Source organism: Periophthalmus magnuspinnatus, chromosome 7, assembly GCF_009829125.3.
Source record: "Periophthalmus magnuspinnatus isolate fPerMag1 chromosome 7, fPerMag1.2.pri, whole genome shotgun sequence".
NCBI classification, from domain to species: Eukaryota; Metazoa; Chordata; class Actinopteri; order Gobiiformes; family Gobiidae; genus Periophthalmus; species Periophthalmus magnuspinnatus.
This window is the reverse complement of record NC_047132.1, coordinates 13,978,384-13,991,382: the sequence shown is the minus strand read 5'-3', so window position 1 is coordinate 13,991,382 and position 12,999 is coordinate 13,978,384. Positions and strand designations below refer to the sequence as shown.

General features: G+C 47.0%; 1 protein-coding gene across 1 annotated transcript in view; it reads right to left on the bottom strand.

The window, feature by feature from the left end:
* The window catches only part of LOC129456418 (scavenger receptor cysteine-rich type 1 protein M130-like), a 142,744-nt gene that overhangs the window by 125,069 nt on the left and 4,676 nt on the right, over window positions 1-12,999 (bottom strand). The window contains exons 4-18 of the mRNA XM_055223308.1: window positions 12,855-12,956; window positions 11,762-11,995; window positions 11,424-11,618; window positions 10,564-10,724; window positions 10,124-10,274; window positions 9,241-9,555; window positions 8,878-9,049; window positions 7,656-8,071; window positions 6,960-7,271; window positions 6,415-6,714; window positions 5,291-5,463; window positions 2,500-2,632; window positions 1,833-2,079; window positions 802-908; window positions 211-392 (exon numbers count right to left, since the gene is read on the bottom strand). Coding sequence (XP_055079283.1) covers window positions 211-392; window positions 802-908; window positions 1,833-2,079; window positions 2,500-2,632; window positions 5,291-5,463; window positions 6,415-6,714; window positions 6,960-7,271; window positions 7,656-8,071; window positions 8,878-9,049; window positions 9,241-9,555; window positions 10,124-10,274; window positions 10,564-10,724; window positions 11,424-11,618; window positions 11,762-11,995; window positions 12,855-12,956 — 3,200 coding nt within the window. The remainder of the gene's footprint in view (window positions 1-210; window positions 393-801; window positions 909-1,832; window positions 2,080-2,499; window positions 2,633-5,290; window positions 5,464-6,414; window positions 6,715-6,959; window positions 7,272-7,655; window positions 8,072-8,877; window positions 9,050-9,240; window positions 9,556-10,123; window positions 10,275-10,563; window positions 10,725-11,423; window positions 11,619-11,761; window positions 11,996-12,854; window positions 12,957-12,999) is intronic.

The following is a 12,999-nucleotide window of genomic DNA, read 5'->3' as shown; positions in this document are numbered from 1 at the left end:
TTGGGCAAGAATCGATGGAGCTGGAAGTGTGCCCATGATCAATTCCTGTTTGGAATGCAGTGGCTATCGGGTTTGCTATGTCCATTTCTATATACAGTATATGGTTCTGTCCTGTAGGTGAGTCTTACCTGGTTCTGACCTGTTCTGCATTTACCTGGTCCTGGTTCAGAGGCAGGTCTCACCTGGTTCCGTCCCAGTGTTGGGTCTCACCTGGTTCTGTTCCACTACAGGTTTATTTCCTACAGGGCTTCCACAATTCTGCTCGATGCACAGACGTTCCCTGATGCTGTAGGGGAGGTCGCCTTTGATACAGGCTTTCTCCCAAACGTCATCCTCCATTTTAAGCTCGATGTCGCCACCACAGTGGTCAGTCGTACGGTACTGCATACGAGCTGTGTGTGCATATCAAACATTTAAAAACAGAAAAGAGGCAAGTGGTTGTATGGATGCGATTGTTATGGGTGTGGTTATGGCCGACTCACTTCCTGTTTTTAAATCTCTTCTTAAAACTCATTTTTTTAGCTTGGCTTTTAACTCAGTGTAAAGACTTGACATTTATCATGTTCTGTTTTTAATGTTATTCCATCTCATGTTTTGTGTTTTAACTTGTGTACAGCACTTTGGTCGACTGTGTTGTTTTTAAAGTGCTTTATAAATAAAGGTGGATTGGATTGGATTGGTTGTGTGGGTGTGATTATTAAGGGTGTGGTCGTGTGGGTGTGCTTGTCATGGGTGTGGTTGTTATGTGTGTGGTTGTGTGGGTGTGGTTGTGTGGATGTGGTTGTGTGGGTGTGGTCATACCGTTGCAGAACACAGACACCAGTCGTCCTGGACACGGAGCCATAAATCGTTGGCACTGCCACAGACGCTCGTGGTGCAGCTCACAGCTCACGTGGACATACTGCTGACTGCAACAAGAGGGTAAACAACAAAATGTAAACAACACATGTAAACAACAACATGTAAACAACAATATAACAATATATAAACATCTGTAAACAACATCTGTAAACATCATCTCATCTGTACACAACAACATGTAAACAAAATCTGTAAACAACATGTAAACAAAAGAACAATATGTAAACAACATCTGTAAACAACAATATGTAAACATCTGTAAACAATAACATGTGAACAATATGTAAACAACATGTAAACAACAATATGTAAACAATAACAACATGTTAACAACAACATGTAAACAACTCTGTAAACAACACCTGCAAACAACCACATCCACAAGTGTTGACCTTTACACTGACTTCTGACCTCTGAATCTAAGAGACGCAAGCTCTGGGGTCTAAACATGGCCGCCCATAGAAGTCAAAGGGCCATGCTCAACGCCGCAGGTTGTAAGTTTAGCCTTTAGCGGCTAAGTACATCCCTCCTGTGGCTAGGTGAGCTTCCCCAATGAAACTCTGAATGACGAGAGCAAGCGGAGCAGAGAGGGGCGGGCGGAGTGGGGTGGAGTAGAGTGGGGCGGAGTAGAGTGGGGCGGAGTAGAATGGGGCGGATTGGAGTGGAGCGTGGCGGAGCGAGTGGAGTGGTTGCGAAGGAAGCAAGAGAATAATACATAAATGACAAATTATAAATGCTAATGTTTGTACTTCAGGAGCTTCTGAACCATGTTCTAAACCTGCGGCTCGTTCATGACAGTTGAGCTCATTCACATCGCTCACATGCACGTTCATGTCCATACTATGTGACTGCGCTAACCAATCAGTGCTTGAGCTTAGCTAGAGCGGACATAGAGTGTGCAGAGCTGAGAAAAAGTTTATGATCTGAAAATAGTGGACTTTAACAGTCTGCTAGTATCCCGCTGTGAGTACTAGACCTGCAGTGTAAACCCAGCGTCAGTTTTGACCTTTGCCCTGAGCAGTGGTTTGATGTGAGTGTTGACCTTTGACCTGGGCAGTGCTTTGATGGAGCTCTTGTAGCCGGGCACAGCACCTCCACAGCCCATCTCCAAACACACGAGTTTCGAGTACGATTCCTCCCACTGAGAGTCACACACTCCTCCACCGTCAAGTAGCACCTGTCCTCCACATGGCAGGCTCAGGTTCAAGACAGGGGATGCTGCAGGGAAGACGGGAAAGGTCATAGGTCAAACTTTGATACTCAGGAATAGACTTGATATCAATTCCGATACCACAATGATAATAAAATCACTTTTTAGACATTGTGCTGTTCCACATTAAATGTTGGTACTTTGTGTTCTATTCCCATGTGGCCTTATATCCGTGTAATCCCTCAGTGGTTCAGGTAGGTTCCATAGTGGTCCATGGGCGTATACTATGTGTCTTATGCTTGTAAAAGATGCAGCTCAACATCATTCTAAAGATATTCAGAAAAGGACAATTTTTGTCAATGATACGGTTTTAGTATTGATACTTGTTAACAATGAAGGCCAAGTTTTGATACTAGTTTTTGTATCGATTAGGATCTGATTTCCCAGACTTCTGAGAGTCTTAACAGGTCATGTGACCTGTGTCTCACCTGCACATGTGACATAGAGTTGCCTGTTCTCCTGAGGTATATCAGGGCGCTCACAGTCCCAGAGGTTCTGAGGGTTCTTCACAGAGGAACAGTTAAAGGAGCCGTTCCAAAATGGCACGTCTGAAATCACATCCTGAGGAACAGACACAACAATATGAGACCCTAACCCAGGCGTGGGCAAACTTTTGGACACACGGGCCACAATGAGGTTGTTAAATTTGACAGAGGGGCTGGTCCAGGATATATATATATAACATTATCTCCCTGTACACCAACTGCTGCACCTCCAGCCACAACTCCGTCAAACTGGTTAAGTTTGCGGATGACACCACCCTCATTGGACTCATCTCGGACGGCGATGAGTCTGCCTACAGGAGGGAGGTGGACCGGCTGGTGTCCTGGTGCAGCAGCAACAACCTGGAGCTTAACGCCCAGAAGACAGTGGAGATGATTGTGGACTTCAGGAAAGTCACAGCCCCCCTGCCTCCCCTCACCCTGACGAACTCCCCCATCACCACTGTGGACTCTTTCCACTTCCTGGGCACCTGCACCACCCAGGATCTCAAGTGGGAGCCGACCATCAGCTCCCTCATCAAGAAAGCCCAGCATAGGATGTTCCACCTGCAGCAGCTGAGGAAACTCAAGCTGCCAGTCCAGATGATGGTGCAGTTTTACACTTCCATCATTGAGTCCATCCTCACCTCCTCCATCACTGTGTGGTTCGCTGGGGCCACTGCCAGGGACAGACAGAGACTTGTGCGCTCTGCTGAGAAGGTGATTGGCTGCAGCCTTCCATCTATATAGGACTTGTACGTCTCCAGGACTCGGGGGCGAGCAGGCCGTATAGCAGCTGACACCTCTCACCCTGGACATGGACTATTTGAGCCACTTCCCTCTGGCAGGAGGCTACGGTCCATTGGGACCAGAACCTCTCGCCATAAGAACAGTTTCTTCCCCTCTGCTGTTTGTCTCATGAACACTTTATAATATCTGCACAAAACTGGACACTTTCTAACACCGGTCACTTTAATAAGTCATGTTTGCACTGTTGTTCTGATGCTGCTGTTGTATATATTTTCTACCTTTAAGTATTTTATTTTATTTTTAAGCATAGCTTTTTTTTTAACTTCGTGCATGCCCTTATTTGTATTTGTATTTATTCAGTGTGTTTTATGTTTTATGTTGCACTTTATCATCAAAATAAGTTCCTAGTTTGTGAACTGTGTTCACAAACGATGGCAATAAAAGGATTCTGATTCTGATTATAGATTTTGCCTATAACATGTAGCAAAGCATGAATATACAAGGTTTATTGTACAAATTATTTTCCAAATGCATTACTTAATTTTTTTTTGTTTTTTTTGTTTTGTTTTTGCTTGCCGAGAAGGAGGGTCTAAGGATAAGGGATGTTCTGGGACAGTTTTGCAATTTGCTTATTTTCTGTTGATTAATTTGCTTGTCTGTTTCTCTTTAATTGATGATTTTCTAACTCTCTGTTGGTTAAATTAATTCTCATGTTCAACCCTAAGAGGCAACTACTGTTGTAATTTTGGGCTTCACAAAAAAAATTCAATTGAATTGGAATTAATAAATATTAAATTTCAGTTAAGGGGACTATAGGCGGGGACCACAGGGGGGAGAAGGGGACCACAGGAGGGACCACAGGAGGGACCACAGGAGGGACCACAGGAGGGACCACAGGAGGGACCACAGGAGGGACCACAGGAGGGACCACAGGAGGGGACTACAGGGGGGAGAAGGGGACCACAGGAGGGACCACAGGAGGGGACTACAGGAGGAGATCTAGTTCAGGAACCACAGGAGGGGGTCTAGTTTAAGAGTCGGAGGGGGCCCAGTTCAGGGACCACTGGATCTCATCTCTGCTGTTTGCAGATGATGCTGTCCTGATGGCTTCAAGGACTTGCAGCAGGCACTGGGGTGTGAAGCGGCTGGGATGAGAATTAGCTCCTCCAAATTCAAGGCCATGGTTCTCAACTGGAAAAAGGTGGTTCCCTCTCCAGGTGGGTGGAGAGTCTCTGCCACAAGTGGAGGAGTTCAAGTATCTTGCGTATCTTTTTAATGAGTGAAGGTTCGGTCTGGTCCTGGTTTAGACCTGGTTTAGACCTGATTTAGACCCTGTTCCATGAGGGAAGCATGGAGAGGGAGATTGACAGTTGGATTGAGCATCTGCAGTGAGTTTGCTATTTCAGACTGTGTCAAACGTCTCCTCATGAGCAGCCATATTTGTTTTGATACAGATGGAGCATGCGTGTCCCTAACTAATCCACCTGTCAATCGTGCCCATCTGAACTCTGGAAGATTCAGATTTCTTCAGAAAGAATTGGACCAGTTTGGATTTGGATCCAGGAAAACCTCTCTCTTTAAAACACTACAACCACTTAAAGACCAGGACACCCCTAACTTTGAGTACTTTTACAGTGTGAGTACCTTTACGGTGTGAGTGCCTTTACGGTGTGAGTACCTTTATAGTGTGAGTGCCATTACGAATACCTGTATGGTGTGAGTGCCTTTACGGTGTGAGTACCTTTACAGTGTGAATACCTGTATGGTGTGAGTACCCTCCTGTGGTGAGCATCTTTACAGTGTGAGTGCCTGAGCTTCCACAACACTACAACCACTTTAAAACCAGGACCCCCCCTAACTGTGAGTACTTTTACAGTGTGAGTACCTTTACAGTGTGAGTACCTTTACGGTGTGAGTACCTTTATGGTATGAGTGCCTTTACGGTGTGAATACCTGTATGGTGTGAGTACCCTCCTGTGGTGAGTACCTTTACAGTGTGAGTGCCTGAGCTCCCACAGCCCAGGTCGTGGCACAGTCGTGTTGTTTCTGCATGTGTCCAGGAGGTAGCGCTCACAGCGGCACGGCCCTTAGCCTCAGAAAAGACAAACACGACTCCAGAACAAGAGTCCTCCCCCCGCAACAGCGTCACCTGCCCCCAACCTGCAGGTATGACACAGGTATGACAGGTATAACACATGTATGACACATGTATGACACAGGTATGACACATGTATGACACAGGTATGACAGGTATAACACATGTATGACACATGTATGACACATGTATGACAGGTATAACACATGTATGACACAGGTATGACACATGTATGACACAGGTATGACAGGTATAACACATGTATGACACAGGTATGACACAGGTATGACACAGGTATGACACATGTATGACACGTGTATAACACATGTATGACACATGTATGACACATGTATAACACATGTATGACACATGTATAACACAGGTATGACACATGTATAACACATGTATGACACAGGTATAACACAGGTATGACACAGGTATAACACAGGTATAACACATGTATGACACATGTATAACACATGTATGAAACATGTATAACACATGTATGACACAGGTATAACACAGGTATAACACAGGTATGACACAGGTATAACACAGGTATAACACATGTATGACACAGGTATAACACATGTATGACACAGGTATAACACATGTATGACACAGGTATAACACAGGTATAACACAGGTATGACACAAGTATAACACAGGTATGACACATGTATGACACAGGTATAACACATGTATAACACAGGTATAACACATGTATGACACAGGTATAACACATGTATGACACAGGTATAACACAGGTATAACACATGTATGACACAGGTATAACACATGTATGACACAGGTATAACACATGTATGACACAGGTATAACACATGTATGACACAAGTATGTCACATGTGATCTGCCCCCAGCCTGAAGGGGGCACACAGAGCACAGCTAAGTGAGAGCGGGGTGCAGGTATAATCAGTGACACAGGTAGAAGGACACACCTGGCCCACATCAGCAGCGTGTGGCTCACATTTACAGAGATACATGGAAGTTCATACCGGAGCAACGGAGGCCACCTGGCTTGCAGGTGCTGACAGGTTCAGAGACCTGGCAGGTCATGAAGTCGCGGCTGCCGTTGGGACATTGGAGTCTGGACAGGTACGGCCCTTTGGGGACGGGGCCATGGTGTTCAAGTTTCTTGACCATAGAGCCACACCTCATCTGGGCACACAGGACTGCAGCAGTGTTACGGTCAGAAACCACGTCCTCACAGACCGGCAGCCAGCGCTCCTCCACCTTCACCACCACGTTACCAGAGCAACGGTCAAACGAGTGGTTGAAACGAGCAGCAAGAGAGCCTGGTGGGGGGGAGGGGTAGGTGCATTATAAATATAAATGAATATATATATATATATATATATATATATATATATATATATATATATATATATATATATATATAATTTTTAAAGAAAAGATAAGAACAAAACTCCAAAATCCTACATAAACTGTAGCTACTCAATTCAGATGCCCTCCCTGTGTGTATCAGATGCCCTCCCTGTTCCTCAGATCCCCTCCCCGTGCATCAGATGGCCTGCCTCACCAGTGCAGACCACATATGTGGCGTTCCCGGAGCAGGATTGGTCGAGGTGGGTGCGTCTGACACTGGAGGCCATATGGAACTTTGTGAGGTCGGGGGTGAGGCCTTGGGGTAAGTGGAGACTTTTGAAGCCGATTTTGAAGTCTCGCTGTGTTTTTTTCATGGGGACAGTTCTGGCACCGCACTGGAGGCTGTGGCACAGAAGGGAGGCCATGTTGTCAGTCCACACTTCAGCACAGAGACCGCCACATTCCTCGCCATCGCACAAGTTCACAAAACCCCAGCAGCCGTTTGTCAGGTTCACAGATTTATTGCCTGAAAAAGACCAAGTATTAACAACAAGAACTAAGTTTCAAATACACGAGAAATGCTACAGTTAGTCCTGGTTTAGTCCTGGTTTAGTCCTGGTTTAGTCCTGGTTTAGTCCTGGTTTAGTCTTGTTTTAGTCTTGTTTTAGTCCCGGTTTAGTCCTGGTTTAGTCCTGGTTTAGTTCTGGTTTAGTCTTGTTTTAGTCCTGTTTTAGTCCTGGTTTAGTCCTGGTTTAGTCTTGTTTTAGTCCTGGTTTAGTCCTGGTTTAGTTCAGGTTTAGTCTTGTTTTAGTCCTGGTTTAGTCTTGTTTTAGTCCTGGTTTAGTCCTGGTATAGTCTTGTTTTAGACCTATTTAGTTCTGGTTTAGTCCTGGTTCAGGGGGTCTTGTACCGGAGCAGGTGACTGAAGCAATGTAGACTGTCTTGGAGCTACTGGGGGAGCTGAGGGAGAGGGGGGTGGTGGGCTCGGTGGTGGAGCCGGTGGTGGGCTCGGTGGTGGAGCCGGTGGTGGGCTCGGTGGTGGGCTCGGTGGTGGAGCCGGTGGTGGGCTCGGTGGTGGAGCCGGTGGTGGAGCCGGTGGTGGAGCCGGTGGTGGGCTCGGTGGTGGAGCCGGTGGTGGAGCCGGTGGTGGGCTCGGTGATGGAGCCGGTGGTGGAGCCGCTGGTGGAACCGCTGGTGGAGTCGCTGGTGGAGTCGCTGGTGGAGCCGGTGGTGGAGCTGGTGGTAGTGGTGATGGAGTTACACAGAAAGATGGAGGAGACATTAGGAGGGCAGGAGTCCAGGGTCCAAAGGGGGAGCTGCAGAGAGCTGAGACACAGAATTTGGTAGAACGTGAGTTTGGTACAATCTGAGTTTTATAGAATGTGAATTTGGTAAAACGTAAGTTTTATAGAGCGCGAGTTTGGTAGAACATGAGTTTGTTGGTAGAACATGAGTTTGGTAGAATGTGAGTTTGGTAGACAAAGGGACCCGGCCACCAGGTGCTCGCTGTCAAGCACCCACCCCAGGCCTAGCTCCAGGGTGGAGCCTCGGTAACGCCGGTCCAGACGGCGTAGTTGGCCATGCTACCCCTCCAGCCAGGGGTTGGAGGGGGTCTGGTTTGGGAACAACAGGTTCTCATCTCTGCTATTTGCAGATGATGTTCTGATGGCTTCATCAAGACAGGAACTGCAGCAGGCACTGTGGTGGTTTGCAGCCAAGTGTGAAGCTGCTGAGATGAGAATCAAATCCGAGGCCATGGTTCTCAACCGGAAAAAGGTTTGCCCTCTGGGGTGGTGAATCCTTGTCTCAAGTATCTCGGGGAAAGGACAAGATCACGGATAGTAGCGGTGGAAATGCGTTTCCTCTGCACGGTGGCTGGGGTCTCCCTTAGAGATAGGGTGAGGAGCTCGGTCACACTTGAGGAGCTCGGAGTAGAGCTAATGCTCCTCCACATTGAGAGGAGCCAGTTGAGGCACAGACTAAGCCCCTCCCATCTCTGTACACAGATTAAGCCCCTCCCACCTCTGTACACAGACTAAACCCTTCCCACTCTACAGTCAGACTAAGCCCCTCCCACCTCTGTACACAGGCTAAGCCCCTCCCACTCCACAGTCAAACTAAGCCCCTCCCACCTCCTGTTCTGGGTGAAGGTCAGAGCGGTGCCGCAGTGTCTCTCCCTACACACGGCGTTGGCAGCGTCCTGGTTCCAGGCATTAGACGAGCTGAGCAAGAGCAGCGAAGAGGGGGAGGACACCATCACGAGCCCTGCACAGGAACCTTCACTGAAGAGCACCTCCCGATGATCTACAGATATAAACACGTTTAGTCCAGATGCCCTCCCAGCACAGAAGACCCCGCTCAGAAACATGATTGGTCTGTTATTAATGTTTGTATTTTGATTTAGGGACAAAATAGTGAAATAATATGTATGAGTGTATAGTTGCAGTGACACTGACAGGTGATGTGACAGGAGCTCTGACAGGTGACAGACGTACTGTTACAGGTAAGGTCGACAATCTGGTCGTTGCGGGGGAGGCTGGACATCTCGCTGGCGGTACAGTGCACGGGTTTGTCAGTGGAGGTGGAGCATCGGATGGTCTTGTCTAAAAAAGGGTGTGGCCCCTGGGTGAAGTGCAGCCTGGAGGCGGAGTCTGTTACCGGGGCGCCACAGCCCAGGTCTTTGCACACGGCCTCAGAGTCTGAAGAACGCCAATTGTTCTGACGAAGCTTCTGCCACTGCCCCTCGAAAAACAGCTCCAAGCGCCCAGAGCAGGGACCAGGGCCATCCTGCAGGCGGAACTTTGTGCTGCCTGAAGAGAGAAGGGTCAGAGAGAGGGTCAGAGAAGATCAGAGGTCCGAGAGGGTCAGAGAGAGCATCAGAGGTGATCAAAGGTCAAAGAGACGGTCAGAGGGTTATAGAGAGGGTCAAAGGAGATCAGAGGTCAGAGAAGGTCAGACAGAGGGTCAGAGCAGGGACCAGGGCTGTCCTGCAGGTGGAACACTGTGCTGTCTGAAGAGGGGAGAGTCAAAGAGAGGGTCAGGGGGGTTCAGGGGTCAGAGGGGGTCAGAAGAGAGGTCAGACAGGGATTGGAGATAGGGTCAAAGCAGGGACCAGAGCCGTCTTGCAGGCGGAGCACTGTGCTCTCTGAACAAAGGAGCATCAGAGAGACGGTCAGAGGTGGTTTGAGAGAGGGTGCTGCCTGAAGAGAGCAGAGTAAGAGGTCAGAGGGGTCAGAGAGAAAGTCAGAGAGAAGGTCAAAGAGAGGGTCAAAGCGGATCAGGAGGGTCAAGGGTCAGAGAGAGAGTCAGAGGTCAGGGGAGGGTCAGAGGTCAGAGAGGGGTCAGATGAGGGTCAGAGGGGTCAGAGGTCAGACGTACCTGAGCAGACGAGGTGGATGTGCTCGCGGCAGGGGAGGGCGGTGGTGCTGTGCCTGGATTTACAATGCCACAGAGAAGAGTCCTGAGCCGAGCAGGTCACATAATCCAGGTGAGAGGAGGAGGAGGCGGTAAGCACTTTGGAGCTGACCACCTGAGGAGGAGAGAGAGGTTTAACTTAACTTTAACTAGAGAGAGAGAGAGAGAGAGAGAGGAGGAGGAGGCCGTGGACATGTACAAGGAGGGGGAGAATGAGGAGGAGAAGAGAGAAGACCACTGCGGTGCATTCCCAAAGGAAGACACACATATATACACACACACACATACATACACACCCCCACACACCCAAGCATACACACATACACACTCACACACACCTATACACGTATACATACACAAACACACACACACACACACACACTCATAAACATATTTAGACTCACGTGTCCACAGCCGAGCTCGGCACAGACAATCTCCGCATTTTGAGGCGTGCGCTTCCACTGGGACGCACACACAGGAGACAGTGCCCCCTGCTGCTCCACGTACACAGTACCAAAGCAGTCACTGGGCTTGTCTTTGGACATCAGCACCACACGGACACGCTCTGCGAACAAACATACATGTGAAAACACACTCTAAAAACACACACATGTGAATAAACACACTTTACAAACACATATAAATACACACATACTCTACAAATACACACATATGAATACACACCCTCTGCAAACACACACATATGAATACACACCCTCTACAAACACACACATATGAATACACACCCTCTACAAACACACACATATGAATACACACCCTCTACAAACACACACATATGAATACACACACTCTACAAACACACATGTGAATACACATCCACTCTGTAAACACACATATGTAAATGCACACACACATGCTCTACAAACACACACACCCTACAAATATACGCAAGTGAATACACGCTACAAATACACACATGTGAATACATGTGTCATACTGCGTATGCGTCTGCGTCTTTTGCTGCCAGCGAGATCAAGCTCCAGACAGAAGTTTATTAATTCTGATTTTAAAGACACTTTAAAATCCAACAAAGATTGTTGCAGTTCTGATTTCTGTTATTATCTGGATTTTTTAACGTTTTTAACATATAGCTGCTGGCAAAGAGGTGGAGCATGTCCATCCGCTATCAATTCAAATCATTTTAACACAGTGGGTTCCTTTTTGAGGCCCTTGTATGTAAGTTTTGGAAAAGGTTTTGGTACAGGTGATGTTCTTGTGTTGTTGTACATGTGTGTTGGGGTACCTGTACAGGTGAGGTGTGTGCTGTTCTCCATCATGCTGTGGTTGAGGTAGGACCCACAGAACATTTGTTTACACCAGTCCTGTAGAGTCTTTACGTCCTCGACCTTCACTGACATCCAGGACTGTGGGCCGTTCACCTCCACGACACCTGAGCACACGTTAGAGCTGCTCCCTCGAACTCGCACCTCCGGATGACCTGCAACAAGACTGGGTTTAAGACGGGTTTAGACCAGGTTTAAAGCAAGTTTAAACCGGGTTTAGGCTGGGTGTAGAACAGGTTTAGCCCCAGTCCAGTCCTGGTTTTGTCCTGGTCTAGTCCTAGCTTAGTCCTGGCCTTACCTTGGCAGTAGACATAGGCTGGTTCGGTGCAGGTCTTGGGTTTTGGAGCACATTCCCATAGGTTCTCCTCCGAACCCAAACAGTCTATGGAGATCGTAGACCCAAAACCGGACCGAAAACCGGAACCAGAACTGGATCCAGAACCAGACACAGAACCGGGCAAGGTCCAGGTTGGAATTTCTCTTAGATCCCCACATCCCAAAGACTTGCACAGCACCTTGCCCTCCTTATCCCCTGTGGAACCAAAAGAGTGAGAAACAGGACTAAACCAAGACTAAACCATGACTAAACCAGGTCTATACCAGAACTAAATCAGGACTAAACCAGGACTAAAACAGAACTAAACCAGGACTAAACTAGAAATAAACCAGGACTAAACCATGTCTAAATGAGGTCTAAACCAGGACTAAACAAGGACTAAACCATGATTAAACCAGGACTATACCAGGAATTATCCTGGTCTAAACCATAATCCTTGACTGATCAAAAAATCAGTTACCAGTTATTAGTTACCCTAGTTGCCCACTCTGTATTTTAAACTTTCAACAGTAAATATGCAGTTTACGACAAAGAGGCAGAGCTAGTCCAGTTTACGTTTATGACAGGGCTTGTGCAGTTGGATTGAAATGGAGCATTTTGGGGATATTTAGAGCCAGGTTTAAATTTCTTTCTTCATGTTACTGTCATATTAGACACTACACACAGAGGGAAGTTTGTGTTTGTGTGTGTGTGTGTGTGTGTGCGCGTGGGGGTGTGTGTGTTTGTGTGTATGTGTGTTTGTTGTGTGTGTGTGTAGGTGTGTGTGTGTTTCTGTGTGTGTTTCTGCGAGTGTTTGGTATGTGTGTTTTTGGTATGTGTTTGGTTGGTGAGTGTGTTTGATGTGTGTTTGATGTTTGTGTGTGTTTGGTGCATGTGTGTGTGTATGGTGTGTGTTTGGTGTGCGTGTTTAAGATTTTTTTCTTTTTCACCTCCAGTGTCCCAAACTCCTAACTCTAACACCTAAACAGATTATAAATACTTAAACAGATTCTAAACACTTAAACAGATTATAAACCCTTTTCGTAAATATGTTTGTTATTCAATTGAATCGTACCAAACTTTTCTGCACAGATGTATCCACTCTTGGTCTGACCATCTGTGGAGAAAAGAACTCGTCCAGCGCATTTAAAGTCCTCAAACGACACGCTCACGTTATCTACAGGAAAATATACACAAGAAACAACAAATTTAACAAATAT